Source organism: Salminus brasiliensis, chromosome 14 (genome assembly GCF_030463535.1).
Source record: "Salminus brasiliensis chromosome 14, fSalBra1.hap2, whole genome shotgun sequence".
Lineage (NCBI taxonomy): Eukaryota > Metazoa > Chordata > Actinopteri > Characiformes > Bryconidae > Salminus > Salminus brasiliensis.
In genome coordinates this window covers 29,674,917-29,694,349 of record NC_132891.1, presented here as the reverse complement: position 1 = coordinate 29,694,349, position 19,433 = coordinate 29,674,917, and the positions used below count along the sequence as shown (strand labels likewise).

The 19,433-nt window shown below is 39.5% G+C and overlaps 1 protein-coding gene and 1 non-coding gene across 3 annotated transcripts in view; one reads left to right on the top strand and one right to left on the bottom strand.

The window, feature by feature from the left end:
• Positions 1 to 1,102: 1,102 nt before the first annotated feature.
• pkig (protein kinase (cAMP-dependent, catalytic) inhibitor gamma) overlaps positions 1,103 to 19,433 on the bottom strand; it is a 28,939-nt gene continuing 10,608 nt past the window's right edge. The window contains exons 1-3 of one of the 2 annotated variants that reach the window (XM_072697482.1): positions 18,339 to 18,544; positions 5,828 to 6,006; positions 1,103 to 1,801 (exon numbers count right to left, since the gene is read on the bottom strand). In XM_072697482.1, coding sequence (XP_072553583.1) covers positions 1,716 to 1,801; positions 5,828 to 5,978 — 237 coding nt within the window. In that variant the 5' untranslated portion in view covers positions 5,979 to 6,006; positions 18,339 to 18,544 and the 3' untranslated portion in view covers positions 1,103 to 1,715. Of the gene's footprint in view, positions 1,802 to 5,827; positions 6,007 to 18,338; positions 18,545 to 19,433 lie in introns of those variants that run through there. The other variant, XM_072697481.1, reaches the window with a different exon arrangement.
• Positions 14,223 to 14,313, top strand: trnar-ucu (transfer RNA arginine (anticodon UCU)). The gene is given in 2 exon segments: positions 14,223 to 14,259; positions 14,278 to 14,313. It is a non-coding gene; the product is annotated as a tRNA-Arg (tRNA).

Here is a 19,433-nt window from a genome sequence, read left to right as displayed (position 1 = left end):
TTATAATCAAAGACGCTGCCAACCCCTGACAGCAAAAGCCCCATTATATATCTAATTGCATGTCTGATTAAACGTGGCTGCTTTTAGACTGCTGTTTGAAACAGGAATTTACGCCAAGGCCCAGCAAACTGATAAGCATGTGTATCCAGTGTGGCTTGAGTGAAAATGCCACCAAAAGCTCAAAGCACAAACTCAGGTGATTAGATTGCTATTATGACACAGCCATCTATGTCCCAGAGCCTAATTAGCCACGAGGGTGGGTAAAATAGCCCCAGTACACTTGCTAGCAAATGCGAGCATCTTTATAGAATAAGACAGTTGGCATTACCCAAGTGCGTTTGTTATTATGAAAGTACAGTTTAGAGGACTGGTAAGAAAGGCAAATCAAAAAACCCATATGACTGCCAAAAACCTGCAGAAGTTGTGGTGTGCAACATTGCTTTCACAAATAATCTTAAACAGTAACAGTATAAACAGTACCTGCAACCTAGTCACGTCATCACTTAACAACTAAAGTAATGGAGAGAAGAGCAAGATCTCTCAGAGCTCAACAGAATAATATCCAGTGTGGCATGAGCAAGCTACATACTTTGAGAGTATTGTGGCATTATTTTCAAACAGTGATTAAATCACTATCTGTTACCATCTAGGGCTGGGAGTAGTGGACAAAATATTTTGCCTTGTTCTCTCCAAGTTGGTTAAATGGCCCTTCCTCTCTGCATGATGCCGGCAAACGCAGGCATCTAAACAGAACTGGATGGTTAGCGTTCTTCTCCAAGTGCAATTGCCTGTCCAGTGATGTTGCATTCGCAGCAGTTTGAAAAGATTGGGTGGATGGATTCATGTGTCTCAGAGTAAGCATGACCTAGCCTTCACTTTCCCAGCTTGGTGGAATCTCATGTGATAGGGAAGACCCATTTTACTACTGGCTAGAACTACACTGGAAAGAAAGTATTTAAGGTAAGTACATTGGAAAGAAAGTTTCCTCCAGAGAGAAAAAAACCCCAAATGAATTCCCTTTTATAATCGGTACGAGCAGATCTGACATTACCAATATATGCCTTTAGTGTAATTTCGTCATATGCAAACATTAAGCACAGTATTAATGTCATTCCCATTTATTCTGAGGTTTGTACAATATAAAGAGAAAACAAAACGCAAAGTGTTTCAGTAAGCAGAAAGCTTTAACTCGTACTATATAAATATTGTTAATTATGTAACATACACTTGAAAGTATAGAATGTAGTACAGAAACACAATTCTATTGACCTCAGGGAATATTAGGAAATAAATAGTCTTTCCTACAATCCATTCTGATGCAGCTATACTTCTTACTGTTTAAAAAAAAAAAACTAAATCCCCAGTAACCAATTCAAACAGGTGCATTTGGTACGTTGTAGTAATTCTGAGCCCACACTCACTCGTGTTTCACCATTAATCCTGCTCAGGATGAACAGTTGTATCGTTTCAGATGAAAAGGTATCAAAACGTCTGTGCTTCCTCTCAGGAACGGCAGAAATACAACCCTGTCACGCTCGCCGGGCCGCAGAGAAGAATCTGTGGTAGTGCTTGACAAATCCATTCTGTCTAGTGGTGTCTCCAGGGTAAAGTCTCTGCTGCAGCTGCTGGGAGGCAATTTGAGAGGAGCTTGTGACGAAAGAGCAGGTGGTGCTGGAGTCAGTACAACAGGGCGCTCAGCTTTCCTCTGCTTCGTCTTAAGATGCTCCTTCTTTGCTCTGCTCCGGCTCCTGGCTCCCCGATGCCTCCGCTTCAGGGGCCGGAGCCCTGGCAGCATCCACCTCTGAAACAGAACAATGCTTATTCTTCAGATTTTGTTGCTGAAGGTAATTATGTTAAAAAAGGTTAACACTACTACCTGCTACTGAGCTACCACACCATGTGGAAAACTGGGGTCATTGAGAAAACTAAATTGGCCCACCTCTGTAATACAAGTAACCTTGTAGGATAAGAGCATCAGCTAAATGCCATAAATGTAAATGGATGAATGGTAAACCAAAGCACACAGTTCACTAAGGTACTGTACATTAGCCTAGCATTAACAGTTTACGCTTTAATTTGAATTTTAATGAATTTTATAATGTGGATGGAGTAATGTGGATAATGCGAAACAACTAACTAATGTTGACTAATTTTGTGTTAGATTACAGAATAGCATGGAATTTTGCTGGCCCTAAAGAAAATGAAAAATCTGCTTTACTACAGCATGTTAAGAGCAAAGTAAAAGAGGAGTAGACAACGCTAACTAGCTTGCTTACAGACTGTAGCTTTCTCTCTTCCTCAGATTAATTAGTAGCTGGGTTGGGGTGACCCAGTGGCAAAGTACTTACACCTGCTTCCAGGTGAGAGAGGTACTGACTCAACAATCAGATACAGGTGAGGAGTTTGTGGCACCACTGTACACTGGAGTTAAATACATTTTCAACTTTAACATACATGAATATAAATATGAGCTTTACTTAATAAAACTAAAATTTAATTAAAAAAAAATCATAAACCGATATTGTTCTCAGGGGTCATGATATTCAGGGTCAGGATATTTATACTTCAGCTTGACATTCAATTGTATTTAATTTCAAGTGAAATATAACTCCTGCCCAACTTGTTGGTTTGGTACACTCTGAAAACAGCTAAACCAGAAACGTCAATTTGACAGTTAGGATATGTTGAAAAGCTGACTAGTACTTTGCATAGCCAGTAAATTGCACCCGATCTACACCATTGCTGAGAAGATTAACATGGACGTTAGCAAAGTATTGCAGGTTCCTCTTTTTGAAGCTTCTTGGCCATGGGGACTTCCCAGTTCAATAAACTGCCAACCTTTTACTTTTTTTTTCTCAATAAAACAAAAGAGTCTAGCAGAGGCAACTGTCTTTTTTCAGCAATTCACCATTCTCACGAGTGGATGTGTTCCCACATGGTTAGGAAACGGTTAAGGAAGTTGGAATTGTTCCGAGCACTTGATGACAGAGCTGTGTGTGCTTGTGGTGACAGCATCTATTCAACCTCTCCTTCAACCCCCTTTGTGTTTAAGACACACTGACAAACACATTTGACCTTAAGAGAGCGAACAAGGAAATGGACTGTTTGGAATTGGCCTGTGATTATTAGGAGTGGTGAACAAGCACTGCTCTCTGTAGACTGTTATACACTATTAAGTGTGGGTAACAGCTGTGTTTCACTTCTAGAATAAACACTGAACAACTGTGCGCATCATAATAAATGAATTAATATATAAAAAAAAAGATGACATGACATAAGGGTCAAATGCCATTGTTGTATACAGTGCAAACGTTTGGGAACCCTTGGCCAGATGACACATTTGGTCTTTTTTTGCACTTGATAAATGATGAACATTTCCTCTGTAGCTAAACAAACATAAAACAAAAAATTAGATTCTTTAAGTCAATGTCAAAGATCAAAGACTGTATGACCTCATCAGTTGTAATTATGAACTGAATTTCTGAGCTTTATTAAGCTAATCAACCCTATGTACATGACTCATCAACCCTAGGCTGCTCAAAAGAACTGCCTAGAGATATGGAAACTGATAGCAGAGCGTTTTCAGTTTGCGGTTTCTACAGTGCGAAAATGTTCTTTCGCACAGTTCAGAGGGAATTGTAGAGGTCAGGATAAAATCTAGAAGACCAAAAACTGTCAAGAGAGAAGTCAAGTCAAAACCCCCATATGACCGCCAAGAACCTGCAGAAAGGTTTAGCTCAATCAAGAGTGGTGTTGCACTGTTGCACTGTGCAGCACTGCTTACACAAACATTCCTCATAGAAGAGTCATAGGAAAACCTTAACTGTGACCTGGTCACACAACTCAATATCTGAAGTAAACTAGAGAACATCTGGCCGAATTATTGAAACCAGTGCTGTGGACTGATGGTCAGAATGGAACTTCTGCCACACTTAGCAAAAGAGAATAAAAGAAACTACATTTAATTAAGAAACACAATGAAACATGAGGGGGGGTGGATTAATCACGCACTGGGGCGCTATTGATCCACTATGGACCACCTGAGGAGAAACAAACTGCAACATTTGCAATGGCCCTGACAGTTCATTGACCCAAACATTATAGAAAACGTAGTAGGCTGCAATGAAAAGCGTTTGCAATCTGTGATTTTTGCCAAAGGGGGTGTTACTGTACTGACAATAAGATGCCCTAATGTTTGGCTAATTGTTTTTAAAAATGATCAAAGGCAGGGTAACTCCCCCCCACTCCACTGCTGCCTTCTCTTTACTGGCTTCCTGTAGCTTCCCGCATCAGATTCAAAACCTTGACGCTGGCCTACAAAGCCAAGAACGGACCAGCCCCTCCATACCTGATGGCAACGGTCAAAAGCCGATCTGCACCAAGAAGCCCTTCGAGCTTCAAGTACGGCTCGGCTTGACCCGCCATCCCTTAACATCCACATAAGACGAGCGTCCAGGCTTTTTTCTGTCCTGCACCAAAGTGGTGAAATTTCCCCTGGGTGTCCGAAAAGCAGAGTCACTCACTGTCTTCAAACGCAGACTGAAGACCCACCTCTTCCGAGAGTACTTGGGCGAATAGTAGAGTACTATGGTCTCCATATTTACTTGTGTTTAGTCGTGTCTAAGCTTAGTGGTATCTTTGAATTTTTGGTTCTATTCAAACTAGCTGAAGTTATCCTTGAGTAAATAGCGAAGCACTTTTTTAAGTCACTCTGGATAAGAGCATCTGCTAAATGCCCTAAATGTAAATGAATCAGAATGTACAAAAAAATTGTGTTTCATGTTTTGATTAGCTACAGAACAGAAGCCGTGTTTGGTATTTCCCAATTAGGTAAAAAACAAAAAAATCTAAGGGGGCCCAAAGTTTTACATACTTTTTGAAATGATATCAGTTATTATGTTGCAGCTAATGAATAGTTAATTATTAATATTCATTCAGTCTGTAAACACTGCTTGACCATGATGTTATTTCTTTACTATATTGTTCACCCTTAAATGGCGTTAGTAATTTCACAATAATTCCCATTCATATTTTTTAGTTTTGGACACACCAAGCAAGGGTTGGACAATGTGATAATTTTTTATTGAAATAGTGATCAATTATGTTAACAGGATGCATGCAAGCGTATTTTAGACATATTAAAGAACACTGACCAACTGCATGCTTCATTACAGATATGTCTGAGTGTAACAAGTGCTGTTTAATTAAATGAAGTGCAGCAGATTTGAATATAAAAATCACTAAATGTATCCAGTACAGCAGAGTATTTGAACAGCAGTTTTTAAGAATCTGTTGCTATTGATGCATTTGATCTGTGTTTAAATTATGCAATACATATTTTGTATCGTGAACATTACATATTTAAATTCTTTAAATATTGACATTTATATATATATATATATATATATATATATATATATATATATATATATATATATATATTTTTTTTTTTTTTTTTTTACCATATCACCCACCACATTCACTCTGTCCATGAATACTCATCAGATCATTTAAGTTGTAATTGGATTGATCTAAAAGGTAATCTTATTCCTTCTAGCTGGAGTCATTGTGAGAATAATGTTATGGTGAAAACCTTTATAGATGACCCATAATATATTCATGTAATGCTCAGAAAGCTACTTAATGCAGGCAACACATTTGTGACAAACAAGTGTCATGCACTGTTACTTGTAACAGCTACAAAACTACTGTAGAGGCCTCTGTTTACTAATAGCAATAGTGAGAGGAACTTCTGGTCAGACCGCCACCCCCCCACTCTTTACTACAGCAGTAAATTATCAGAAATGCATGTCAAACACAGATCTACCTCCTGCTGTCAGGTCCATCTGAGCCATGTCTTTGGTCAGTTCGCTGGTTCCCACCGCTGTCCCATCACCTTTAATGTCTGGCACTGCATTCCTGCGGCCTGTGCGATCACAGTTAATGAAATCTGAGTATGACGACTCAACGTCCATCATCTGCCCATGACCTGTCTTCTCATTCCACCTAGAAGAGGGAGAGAAAGAGAGTGCAAAAGAGTTAGAGCTGAAGGAGATGAACATGTTTTAGTGCAATTCTAAGTTTCCACACACTGTGACTGGGATATGCCTTGCAAGATACTAAAACGGGTACTGATGAACATTTGAGGTCCATCAATATCTGAACAGTTGAAACATGATCTTGACTGTTTTCAGTTGCTTGCAAATGGTGGCACAAGCAGCGAAGATTAAGAGCAATCCTTTTTTCCATTAAGGTAATGCACACTACCGGTCAAACGTTTTAAAACTTCAGTAATCCACTGGTGCATGGCCCCCAACTGCCCCCCCCCCCCTTAGCAATGATTTTCTTGACCTGTCAAATCGCCTGTAGCTTCAAGCCTTCTTTTCACAGCTAAAACGGAGACTTGGTGTTGTCATGTGAGCCACCTGTCACACAAACTTTTTTTGATGCGGTTGTGGATTTGAGTCCATTAGACCTCTTTCTATAACAGACCTTTTCAGTTTTCAGTTTTCCAGTTTTAGGTCTACTGATGGTGTAGAAAACTCTCCACACTTAATTTCTCTGAAGGAAATAGCTCCACTTTTAAGAGTTATCATCTGAGTTTATAAGAGTTAGTCTTTTTCTAGTCATTATAATAGCAGTACTGTGGTAGGGAGTTCATTAACAGTGTATTAACAGACTAAAAGTTTGTAATTGCAAATTTGTTAGATTTCTTTAAACCCTTATTTACATTAATTGCTACAGAGCAGGAATAAATGGTTAATCAATTCAATGCCCTTTTTGTTTTTATATCCCTGAATGTTTATTGCTCACTTTTGTACCAATTCTTAGTTTAATTAAATTCACTGGATTTAAAATGTCTGTCTAAATGTCAGTAGAAATTGGACAAAAATTAGCGGTGTTCTAAAGTAGGGGGTGTTCTTATGTAGGTCTCAGTTTTAATAAATGATTGTTGGTCTTTTTGTGTCTTAAACTACATTTTGTTTCAGGATCTGAATCCATTAGTGTGCATAAGTATGCAAATTATGCAAAACTAGATGGGGTGGGACTTTTCCAGCACAGTAAGCTGTATTCATAATACAAAGATTAGAAATTAATTGTACCAATATTGTATCACATTTTGTGTATTATTACACACTTGAACACTAAAAATGATAGGCTAATGATTACAAACATACTGCTTTTAAAAAGGGCCCAACAACCACAAAGCCCAATGAAGCGGCAAGCTGAGGCATTGTGTGTTCTGCTAATTGAATATCTGCCTGTGAGTCTTCCAGTTCTTTAATATCTGTGACAGGACATGTTAGCTGATGAATTAGAGTAATTATTGCTCCGGAGGTTCTATTTCTATACTTAAGTTAATAGAGTCAGCTCCTGAACTCATTCCATGGCCTAATTATAACAGGGAGGCGGAAGCACTCATCTGAGACCATCCACTGTCACGAAACATTCACCAAACACTTTTCTTCTCCGTTCAGCTGGGCTTTTGCGGAGGCCTCGCGAATATGTAGCAATGGCAGCCTTACTGGCAGGCAAACAAGAGATAAAAACTTAAGTGATCGACAGAAAGACACTTACAGAGTGCTTTGCAGCACCCTGTGTATTGGCACGGTGCATCGAAGTGCTTTCAAGAAGATGGAGGGAAAGAGGGAGGGGTGGGGGTGGAGGAGGGTCAGAGCGCATTCCCAGCGAAGAATGCACTGCGTGCACACACACACACACACACACACACACACACACACACACTATTCAACCCTCTTTGTGCCTCCTCTTCTCAGTCCATATTTAAGTGGGTCAGGGATCCTGCCAGCCAGTGCAGCTCTATGAAGCAGGCCGTGCTGAGGAGAAGGAGTCCGCGGGAACAGGAAGAGAAGTGGATAAGACAGAACGGAGTGGAATTCCAGAAAAGCAAGAAGCCCCACACACACACACACACACACACACACACACACACACACACACACACACACACACACACACACCCCTTCTGAATACAACGCTGCATTTGTGGTTCTAACGCAGAAGACATGCATCACATTTACAGCACTCACGCCTCCACTCTCATTCTCATTAGGACTAAACTAATTGCAGCTAATAAAGCAACAGGAGACCCAATACCGCTGACTCTGATTTAATGAATTTCATGATAATATATATGCTGCCGTAAGCCATACGCCACACCATCTGGGCTGTAAGGGCTGTAACGATTCAAAGACTTCTGAATCGGATATAATTCAGTGAATAATATTGAAGTTTTTTTTCACAAAAGCTCTGTTTTAGAGCAATCCAAAACTCTAGTCACAAGCTAACATCCGAGCCATACTGCAACTATATAACACAATTAACTGATCCATCTATCCAGGTGCTGGAAAACAGACGTGATGAAGAGCTAGAGAGCACCAATTTCATTTGAAAAAGCTATAAATATTAAACATATACATAATTTCATCATTTAAAGCAGTGGATTATTACAGCGCATTTATGAGCTGCTAGGCTCAAGTAAATTTAATCACAGTCTCTGCTGAGCAGTGCGACAAACCATCCCAGGTAAATTCTCCAAATTTTCAAAACATTCTGAAGTGCCCCAATTGTTCAGGGGGTTGGTGAAAGGTTTCTTTAGGTATCTATACCTAAATTCCAAAGAACCTCAGCCATGACAACGGAAAATTAGCTTAATTAGTAACCAGTAAGGTTGGAAGGGGTAATTTACAGCTCACTGTTGAGGTTTCATTAGAATGCAATCTGCTTTATGCACAGCAACAACACTGAATCAGCATGGGCTTATAATAATTTCCAAATATCATCAATACCCCAGTGTTCTAACTTGAAATGGACCCTTTTTGCATTTCCAGATTCTCACTCCCTGCGGTTTCTGTTAGCAGTCAAGCTTTAAGGCGTTTTGCTGTGTTCCTCAGTGCCACAACTCTGAATAAAAACAGTTATACACGTGTTTTCATACATTTTAAATGAATCCAGGCAATTCAAGGGTAAAGGGTCCCAACGTTGCAAGTAAATGCCAGTGTTCTGTCGAGCTGAGCTGTTCATTGATATGTGCTATTTAGTGTGTCTTTTTAATGTTTAATGTTTTTGTGTTTCCTATGATAATTCCTATGACAAAGTTTTCTTTGGGTGCATTATACAAGCTTAGCTTACTGTAGGGCTGCACCATATATCGTTTCAGCATCGGGACAAAGGACAAACTGAACTGTTCTTATTTTCCACAACAGATCTACCAAAGACAGATTATATCTGCCCAATTTTTTTTTTTACTTTAATCTTTAATAAGCAAAATGCATTTGCATGTTGGATTACTGACTTGAAGAAATGAAAATAAACAAAAAGCCCATGTAGCAATAGTATTTGATACTCATATAGGGCTAACCTTAAAGTAACAAGCTGTTTCTTTTTCTATAAATTGGTCCACATCATTGCTTGAAATATGAAGCACCTTACTGACATGTTTTAAAACACCCAGCAGGCTAACTGGATATGATTTTACTACAATGCCATTTTCTTTAAAAGGCCATTATCATCATTCCAATTATGTTCCCTGTTGCCCAGGCCTAGTTCCATACAGTGCTGGGCAAAGTCTCCAGAAAGCACATAAGCATGGAGATAATCTTAAACTGGTAGGGAGACTACTTTATATGATGCTTGCACAACCATTTCAGAATCATTTTTGAGCCAAGATGCTCTTGAGAAACCCAGCCCATTGCAGTTAATTGAATCACTATTGCAAGTTTGGTCAGCGGCCACAGCGTGACTAATAACGATACTACATTCTTCTCAGAATTCTAGTTTGATGCAAAGAAATCAAGCAGTGATTCACAGTGTTGTACCAAATCACAGATATTTCTGCTGAACAAGCAAATCCGCTCATGACAAGTGTTCTATATAAGCAGCATGACTAATGCCAGGCATTCCACAGCAATCAACTGAAACGCACTGCCTCTTTCCGTCACATTTAATGACTGCAATCAAAATATCAGTCAAAAACATCCATAATTATTAGGGGTGTGAGTCACTTGTTCAACAGAATTGAATTAATCTTATGATTCAATGGCGGACTCCCCGATCAAAGGCAATGTTGTGTTTGGATTAATTCTACACAATTTAATTAAATAAACTGGTATCGGAATCAGTCATTTTTCGGGCCTGCTGGCACGGAGCGTGTGAATGGGAGTAACTGAATAAGAGGGACAAAAACATATGGTGGAGGTAAAACCCAGGCCTCACACTAGCCTTCTTCCAATAGGGGGTTATCTAACTGCTTTCGTAGCCAAGAGTTTGTGCCGTCTTAGCCAGATTTGAGAGTGGGCTTCTGAAAACAGCCAGCACGTGGCTGTGGATAGGCCTCACATGAGAATGAAAACAAGACTAGCATGTTAGTTTGTGGTTACGTTGTTAACTTATGGTTGCCATATTAGCTTGGGGCTAGAGCATTAGGTCAGGGCATGATAAGCCAAAGCATCTAATAAATGCAAACCCCTGAAACTCTATTCACCTCTGAACTGTCTCAGTTTGGTACACACTGTTGTACAGAGAATATGTGGTATATGAGGACTGAATGCTTTGAATGCATGTCAACAGAATTTTAGTGATAATCTTATAACATCTGCATAATGGAAACAGAAGTAACTTTTTTTACCTTTTTGTATCATTTGGTTTTCTCCCAATTTGGTACTGCTATTCGTAGCTCCCCCTAGCAGTAGCAATGCTCCAGACACTGGAAGGTTAGGTACTTAACACAAATACATGCAAAGCCAGCCACCGCCTCCTTTCTAACAGCCACCGATACAGCAACACCAGGCAGCCGACATGCTCCATTCTTTAAGGGTGATGAGGGAAAACATCGCCCACACAAAGAGCATGGCCAATTGTGCTCTCTTGGACTCCAGTTGCTAATGGCCAAGCAGCAAAGGCTTGTGATTCCAACTCATGTTGGTAGCACATTAGATTGCTGATTTACAGAAAAACAAATAAACAAGAGAGAAGAAAGCCATCCAAACAAGACTTTGCAGGCATATGTACTCTGCAAGCATAGCTTCATTAACTTTTAAATGCAAGCTTAAATAACTCTGAGCACAAGATACTGGAAAGGTGATACTTAAGAAAGAACACTCAGTAGCAGTATGTAGAAGCCATAACATTTATCACAACCCCTTCGTCTGCCATCTCTAACCTATCACATAACAGCTTTTGGAGTCTTACAGCATGTTCCACCGGCTGCTCCATTGGACACCTGTTTTATCAAATTCTACCTTTACAAAACCTAATGCCAGTATCAGCATGCAAGTTATCTGATATCCCTGATTCCAGCTTCACCGACCAGAAACTGGACACGTACAACACTTCCACCTTTATCGCTATGGAAGACCTCCTGAGCAGTGTTCAATAGACTCCAACAGGCTCGGTCACGTTTCTGAAAACAACGCTGTGTCAACACTGAAGTAGTGGAGGGCTTTTGTGTCAGTTTGGGTAGCACTGAATGCAACAACGGCCCAGTTCAGAGCGGGTCAGTCACAAAGCACAGTACTAGCCGGTGGGGAATGCTGTGGCCTGCAGAAAACCAGGCTCCGAGGAGGAGAGCTGAACCTCAGGAAATGTCAAGTGCAGTGCAGGGCTCCTTGACCCATTTAAAGACAAGCCATTTTATTTATAATAATAAAAGCAAAAAACACTGTTCTGTTTATCGCTAAATAAACATATCAGTGTTCTCAATAGGGTTAATAATTTCCCATGTGCAATTTGCCTATAAAAATGCCTGATGCAAATGCCAGAAGGAGTGTACAAAAATTTGCATGAAGCTTTGTAATCTAAATCTTTTTCTGCAAATACAATTCATTAACATTTAAAAGCAAGAAAGGCCTGAAAGTAAATTAGATGGCCAAAAGAAAACAACAAAAAAACCCTACACTGTGTCTCTTCCCTGTTGGCTTTTTTGTAAACAAAAGGAGGCATATTATGCTGCAACACTCTTTAGGGAACTATATGTCTTGTTTGTTTGGTTCTTTGCTATCAACTTTGATAATTCTGTCTCTGAAATAAAAGGTACTGGTCTCTGTTATTTATCATCATCAACATTGTGGGGGTCTTGAAACAGTTCTAAATCTACTGCTTCATGTGAAACATCTCAGCCTATGTTTTTTTAGAACTCTTAAGCATGCACAAGCAAACAGCCTGGCTAAATACAGATGAGTGTTTATCCAAGGCTGCGGGGGCAGGGCTGTTTTGTTTGGCTCAGATGTCCAACATTCGACTCCTTTGTTTACTCTCTAAATTTCAATTCAGTACGGCTACAGTAGCTCACTACGGTAATCCGATGCGTCCGATTAATGAAATGGTGTGTCCTGCGTGCAGAGGAGACATGAGCTACAGGCTCTGCAAGGAAATATAAGTAAACCATGCAGCAGCAAACAGCCTAATGGAACAGGTGTGCGCTCAGTGCTGGCAACAACACCCCACCCACCAGAGGAAGAGAGGTGGGGACCAGGGAGTCAGGAGCTTCATCCCTCCCCGCAAGGGACCAAAAACAGTACAAAACAGACACATACATTTGTTACCCAAACCTAGCGCTCTTCCGTCTCCAAAAGGCCTGAAATGATGTTACAGAGAATCATCAGTTAATCAGCAGTTTTAAACATCATGAAAATGCCTCAGTTCATCTTCTTTACTCTCACTGAACGTTTAGATATGGACAGAGCAAGTTCTAAACAGTCTGGACAAGCCCAGTGAGTGCAGTAGTACAGTATGTATGGCAGACCCATCAGTTATCTCCTTAAAAGGGCAAATGAGATCCTCCATCATCTGACCAAAATACAGCAGCTCAGCGTGCTCCCTGGGGCGCCACTCAGTCAAAACCTCAACAGATGACTTCTCATTTTCACTGGAGAAAAAGAATCCAAGACCAGGCCTAAGAAGCAGTAATCCAGTGTTCTCTTTTCATTGTACTCTCCTGATGAGACTGAAATTCAGGCCTATATGTGGTCTGACTCAAGGAGCCTATTCGGCCTGTACACAGCCTGTATACAGCTTCTGTGAATTACATGTCCTGTGAAAAAGACATTCTCCAATCAGCTATTTGTTTATTACATTGAAATTTGAGGTCTATTTAGTAATTGGCCTTGTAAACCACAAAACTAGCAGTATAAACTAAAAATAAATAATCAATTGAATGCAACACTTTTGAAAAAAAGTAATTAATATAGCTGTTATTAGCTGGATACACAAATGATACACAGGAATCATATAAATATCATATTGATTTTTGATGGATATACACCAAATTGCCAGGTTTTTCCAATACACTGCCCTAAAATATTTTTTGCTATTTCTCTTCATTTATAACCCGACAGAATTAATATTTCTCTGTAACGCTAATTCAGGAAGAATTACATAGTTCTACCTGGTAGTCCCAATTGCATATTATAAAGCTTACGTATTAATTTTTGGCAGGAAACATCAACATCACAATTCCCATACCAGAGAAAATTAGCAAAAATATATCAGGATATTTAAAGATATTTTCATGATCCATGATCCGTTTCCCAATATTCTGGCACACAACCAAAATGCACGAGCAGGTTCTAGTTTTCTGAAAATTATCATTTCTAATCTGAGGTTTATAATGATGAAAATAAAATGATCATATTGCCAATCAGTGGCGTTCCTACTCAGAGCGCAGCAAACTGCTTTACACGCATCCAGTGAAGCTAAATGAGCAATGATGTCGAAGAAATCACCTTCGTGGAAACAAAAAAGTCTGTAGCACAAAGCTTTTGATGAGATATACCACAGAGAAGGGGTGGTAGAATTATAATTAGGGATGGGCAATGACTTCAAACTGTTTCACTGCAAAAATAATGAAATATATACTTTTTGCAGCAAGTAAACGTTTTTCACAGCAGTTTTTAAAATCAGGCACTACTGGTACATTTTAACTGTGTCAAAATATTGTGATACAGACCATTGTGTATCATGATCACCTCTAAGTTCTGTGACAATATTTTTGCCATATTGCGTGCCCCTAATTATAATATCTCAATACTTCAAGTAATTTTTAATATATTTATTTATTCTGAGGATTAATTAAGTTGAAATGAAAAACAAAACTAAAAGCAAAACTAAAACCTGAGTATAAATATAGGATATTTAAACAAATCATGCTCTCTCTAAAGGACCATGCAGCTGGTCAGGGTTCTTTAAGCACCAATGTTTTAGGCGGCTCCGTGGCGCAATGGATAGCGCATTGGACTTCTAGGCATCTCTAGTGGAGCAATTCAAAGGTTGTGGGTTCGAGTCCCACCGGAGTCGTGTTTTAGGTATTTTCCAATAGGATCAAAAAAGTACAGCTATTCCAACCTATTTTAATCTTTTCTGTCATGAAAATAATAAACAGTTAATAATACTATTAATACTGCCCAGCTCTACCATGGAGGCATAACAAGTTTATATGATCTCTGTAAGTAGTGATCTAAAAAATGCCCCTTGGTGGGCTACAAGAACATGCAAACAAACATGCCTCCAATTTATTGCATCCAATGTAGTGATCCAACGTTTTACCATGCACCCACCTCAGAATTGAATATTAGCTTCTTCTTTGTTTTCTAAACAACCAGTTTAACACTATATACAGGAAGCATTGTACTGACTACATCTATAGGGTGGGTTTCACATGCATAATCAAGAACCACTTCTTAAAATGTGCCTAGTCTGTGAAACTGCTTTTACTGTTCTGCACAGGCCTGTATCATGGAAAACTGAATTTTCTCACTTTTAATATAGTAAAAAAAAAAAACTAAAGTTTCAAAAACGTAATGTTCCATCTCCAGTTTCTATAAAGAACCTAAGCTGCTAAAGCTGCTGGTCATGTTGTTTTAATCAGAACCCTTTGGTCAGATTTTACCTCAAGTATTTTTGAGGGAAAACAGATGCAGCTGCATTGCCAAGGTAACGAAGCTGGAATAGCTGGGAAACTTTTTGAGGTTGAACATGAGGTTAGCTTTACTAATCTCATAATGTAAGACTACAATTTGTGGTAGTAAGATAGTGATTGTCAGAGATGGGGTATTTGTTGTCAAAGCTATTTCATCCAAAAATCAAAATGATCATCTTGGTTATTTCAGTGTTTATTATAAACACCATATTATAATAGTGGGAATAACACTATGGGGGGCACCAGTGTTAGGTCACTGGAAGGCACTTAATGTGTGAGAAGTTCATTCTTGGAACACCTTCACTACGGCAGCTCCAGAATATCTCATGAAGTTAGGGGTTTTCAAGATGCTACCACCCTTTTCCCACGGTCACTGTTATTAGGGTACCAGATGGTAGAATCTCGAACACCACTACCTTTTAACACCTTCACAACTGCTCTAGAACATCCCACAGAGAATGGACTTCTCCCAGCATAACAACGGTGCCCCACGGGCCATTAACGCCAGAAGGGAGAAACTCCGGTGAGTGGTAAAGGGCAATCCTTATAACCTTCTGTCACCTCATACATTCCATGCCACAACGTCTCGCTCAGCTGAGCCAAGGTGGTTATACTATTAGGTAGGAGGTCATAATATTCTGATCTGACTGTGCACAACCGTTATATTACATAAAGCCACAAAGATAAACTGGGGGGGATATGGCCCTTATGGGTTATTTAGAAAAGCCCTACTATGTCCTAGCCTAGTATAAATGAGGTACTGCTAATTCTGGAGATGCTGTGCCTTTTTAAGGAAGTGCTGATTCTTCCCTTATTCTGTGCTGTCAAACACAGAACACTGACCCTTACCATGGATAAAGGGAACTCTAAAAGGGAACATTTGCTCATTATATGGGCCATGGATTCTAAGAACCTGCTCACTGCTTGTAAGGTTCAACCACAAAGAAAGGCCAACACAGGACCACAAAGAACCAGGAGATTCTCCATGTCTAACAGGCCTATGCTGAAACTGATAATATCACATGTGTGTTATGTACGTTTGGCTCATAACAACTTCCTCTTAGGCTAGTCAACTGTAGCAGTCAAAAAACAGTACTTCCCATTTAACATTTTAATGATTCCAATTTAACACTGTGTGATTTTTGTCTACACCTTCTAAATACGTTGCTGGCAGCGCAGGAAATTGTCTCTTCTACTCAAGGAGTAGAAGGACAACTCCCTTGAGACAGGGACTCCCTTAGTTTCCAGCAGACTTGAGATGTATTGAATTGTAAAGACATGAGAGCTGACTCATTCTAAGAGACAGAGGCCTTGGAGCTCCGCGACTCATGCTAGAATGTCAGACACGCATGGGTTTCCACACATTCAGACTGAAAGCTCCTGAGGCCAGACGGAGACAACCTACAAACATTCCTTTCCAGCCATTAATTATGTTCAGTTGGTCAAAACTGCTATAATAGGTGGTCACTGTCAAACTAACTGTCTCTCACAGGGATACTTTGGTCACTCTGGTGTTTCAATCCTATCACAAAACATAAACGTAGCAACAATAGCTCATTACAACACCAATCACAAGCTTGGTACATCACTGGAGCAAATAGGCTCCATTAAAACTGTTCATCCTGAAGATCATTGTTGGCTTGTGAATGGAGAAGCTCCTGAATAATACGTAATAGGAGCTCTCAGCAATGTTATGAACAAAGGCCAGAGAGCTTGTGGAGGAATATGAGTCAGCAGCTGTCCTTTTATTGGGCCATTAGAAGAGTAAAGTAGGGCTAGTGCTGCTTCAGTCCCATTGGGACACTTAGTGCTTTTCTGTACGTAATGAAAACATAATCTACAGTTGGCCGTACAAATCACGTTCCATACAGGGGTTCATTAAGGTAGACATCAGTCTAGTTCAAATCAGACCCCCAGGTTCTCACATCTAAACTGTTGCACAAGGTCTAACTCTTAACTAGCATTGATGGGATTAAAAAAAAAAGGAAAAAAGAAAAAAAAACACCCACAGCAATGCTGAGATCAACATTTAGGAAATGAAACATACAGACTGAGATCAAACCTAAGAACATTTCTGTAAGGCAGAAATGCAAGAGCTTTTCTGAAGCACCAAATTTGAGTATTAGCTCTCTGCTAACATTGTCATTTTTCTAAGGGTTGGAATATTGTCCAAACACCACCCTTTCAACTGAAATACTACTAGATACTGAAATACTTCTACATAAATGTTTTGGGAAAGGGAATCCGGGAAAATGCTTTATGTCTGAATTCAGTTTTCTGCACGCATACCTTAGTGCTAGGTATTGGCCGGTTTCTATGAATAAGGCAGCCACACAATTGAAGTTAATAAAATTTGACAAAACAAAGTTAAACAAAATCTTTGTTTTAAGTAGACAATTCATATAGCCTACCTTTTTGAAAATTACCATTTTAGAGTGTTTCATATCTTACAATCCAATCTAATTATTTAGCTCCCAGCTACTTTAAAGTCGTTTTGAACACATTTTGATATATGGATTTTTTTTATACTACTAAACTGGGGTGTTCAGTGAAGTGTTCAGCAAAGTTTAAATAAAAAAACAAAAATATGATCAAACAAACAAACAAAACAAATCACCATAATTTACTCATTAGAGCTCTCTGAGAATGGTCTGGGCAGGGTCTTAATATTCTAATGAGCGTGTGTGACTGACAGTCCTAGATTACTGGAGGACAAAATTTGCTTACTATGTTTTTTTTTAGCTTTTTTACTTAAAATGTTAGCTGTGACCTCACATCATTTTAGGTTTTACTTAGGCTTTGATATCTGTAATGGAGTTACCCATCTCCAGATCTCAATCAACTGGACATTCCTAGTCAATTAAATGTTCTAAACACTATACATTTTATTATTTAGACCCTGAGGCAATCTTAAAATCAGTACTTCATCTTACACAATGGCAAAACCTCTTATAGATAAACTTGAGTTTATCTCTAATGGATATAATTTTTTGAAGTTATGCTTTAAAGATGCCAGATTCCAGACTACTCAGTTTAGTTTCTCAAATGGATATCCTCTTCGTTTCTCACAACCATTTTAATATGTCTAAAGCAGTGCACTTTCATGCACTGTAAGAAAAAAAGCCACAGCAGAAAAACACACTTCTTTCTGCTAAGAGCACAAGCTATAATAAGACACAACCCTTTCATAATGTTCCCATTAGACAAGAATGAGCATCTCTGGTGACTACAGGCATTTAAACAAACATTCTAAAAAATATGTATTTTGCCCAAAAAGCAACAGCAGCACATTTACAGCTGTCTGAATCTATGATGCTACAATAGAACAAGAGTTGAATAAGAGACACAAAAGGTCCATAAAGGGAGAGAGAAAGAGAGAAAAAGCTTCATAATGTTCACTTGCCAAGAAAGATACAGGCGAGCTGCTCCTAATCAAGTTGAATAGACTCCGGCCAGTCTAAAGACAGCAGTCCATTTAGCTGCTCTCAAGATAAGTGCACAGGCCCCAGCTTTGCCCTATTCAACCCTCCCTGTGCAACAGCTCATCTGAAAGAACGGACAAATTCAGCTCTGCTCTAGCAAAGCACTGGGAACGCTGGCTCACTGGACAGGGTGTCGTCCTTCTTAGCCCTGTTGCTCAGCGCTAGCTTTCCATTGAAAATGCCAGTTAAGCAGCAATGGTTCAAAGCTCGTGCCCTATGCATATCCTTCCTCTTTTTTGAGGGACTGGTCTCAAGACGTTAATACGCACTTCTCACACAGCATGAGAGAGAAAGAGAGAGAGAGAGAGAGAGAGAGAGAGAGAGGGAGAGAGATGACGGCACACCAGAAAGAGAAGCTTAGCTAGCTTGATGTTTAAGAGCTGGTACGTTTCAGAGGCTTCAGGTTTCAACACCTCCCTAACTCCCTTAACTGCGTGTTATTGCCAGTGCTTTTAAAGGCAACTTCTTGGTGTCTCTGGAGCATTCTAAATTAAAAAGTGACTCCACCCTGCAGACATTTCTCAACACTTTTATAAACTCCCCACAAGTAACCCACATCAGTGACATTACTTTAGCATTTTTATGAAGCATCCTGCTAGGTGTTCATCAGCAAGCACAATGCACTGGTAATAAATAAACTGGCATTGTGTGGTAAGGAGAAATGAAGGACAGTGGCTGCTAGGCTCACGGTCACGCCTCGAGCAGGATGGGATTACTGAGGTTTCGCCCACACATGACTCACTCATTTACCATCCACTCAAGAGCTTGAAAAGGTGTACCAAGTAAAACGTTCCATTTAAACTCAAAAAAATAATAATATTACTTCACACTAAGAACTGAATGCACCATGGTAACAAGACCTGAGGAGCAGAAGAAAGATTTTTAAGCTGGGCAAGTGTCTTCCTTTGAGAAGATTCAGCCACTGAACTGTAGCTTCTTTCATTAAGATACAGTGGCTTGAAGCTCCAGCCACATTACAAGCCTTGTTGCTCGATTCCGATTTTTAGCTCAGAGCT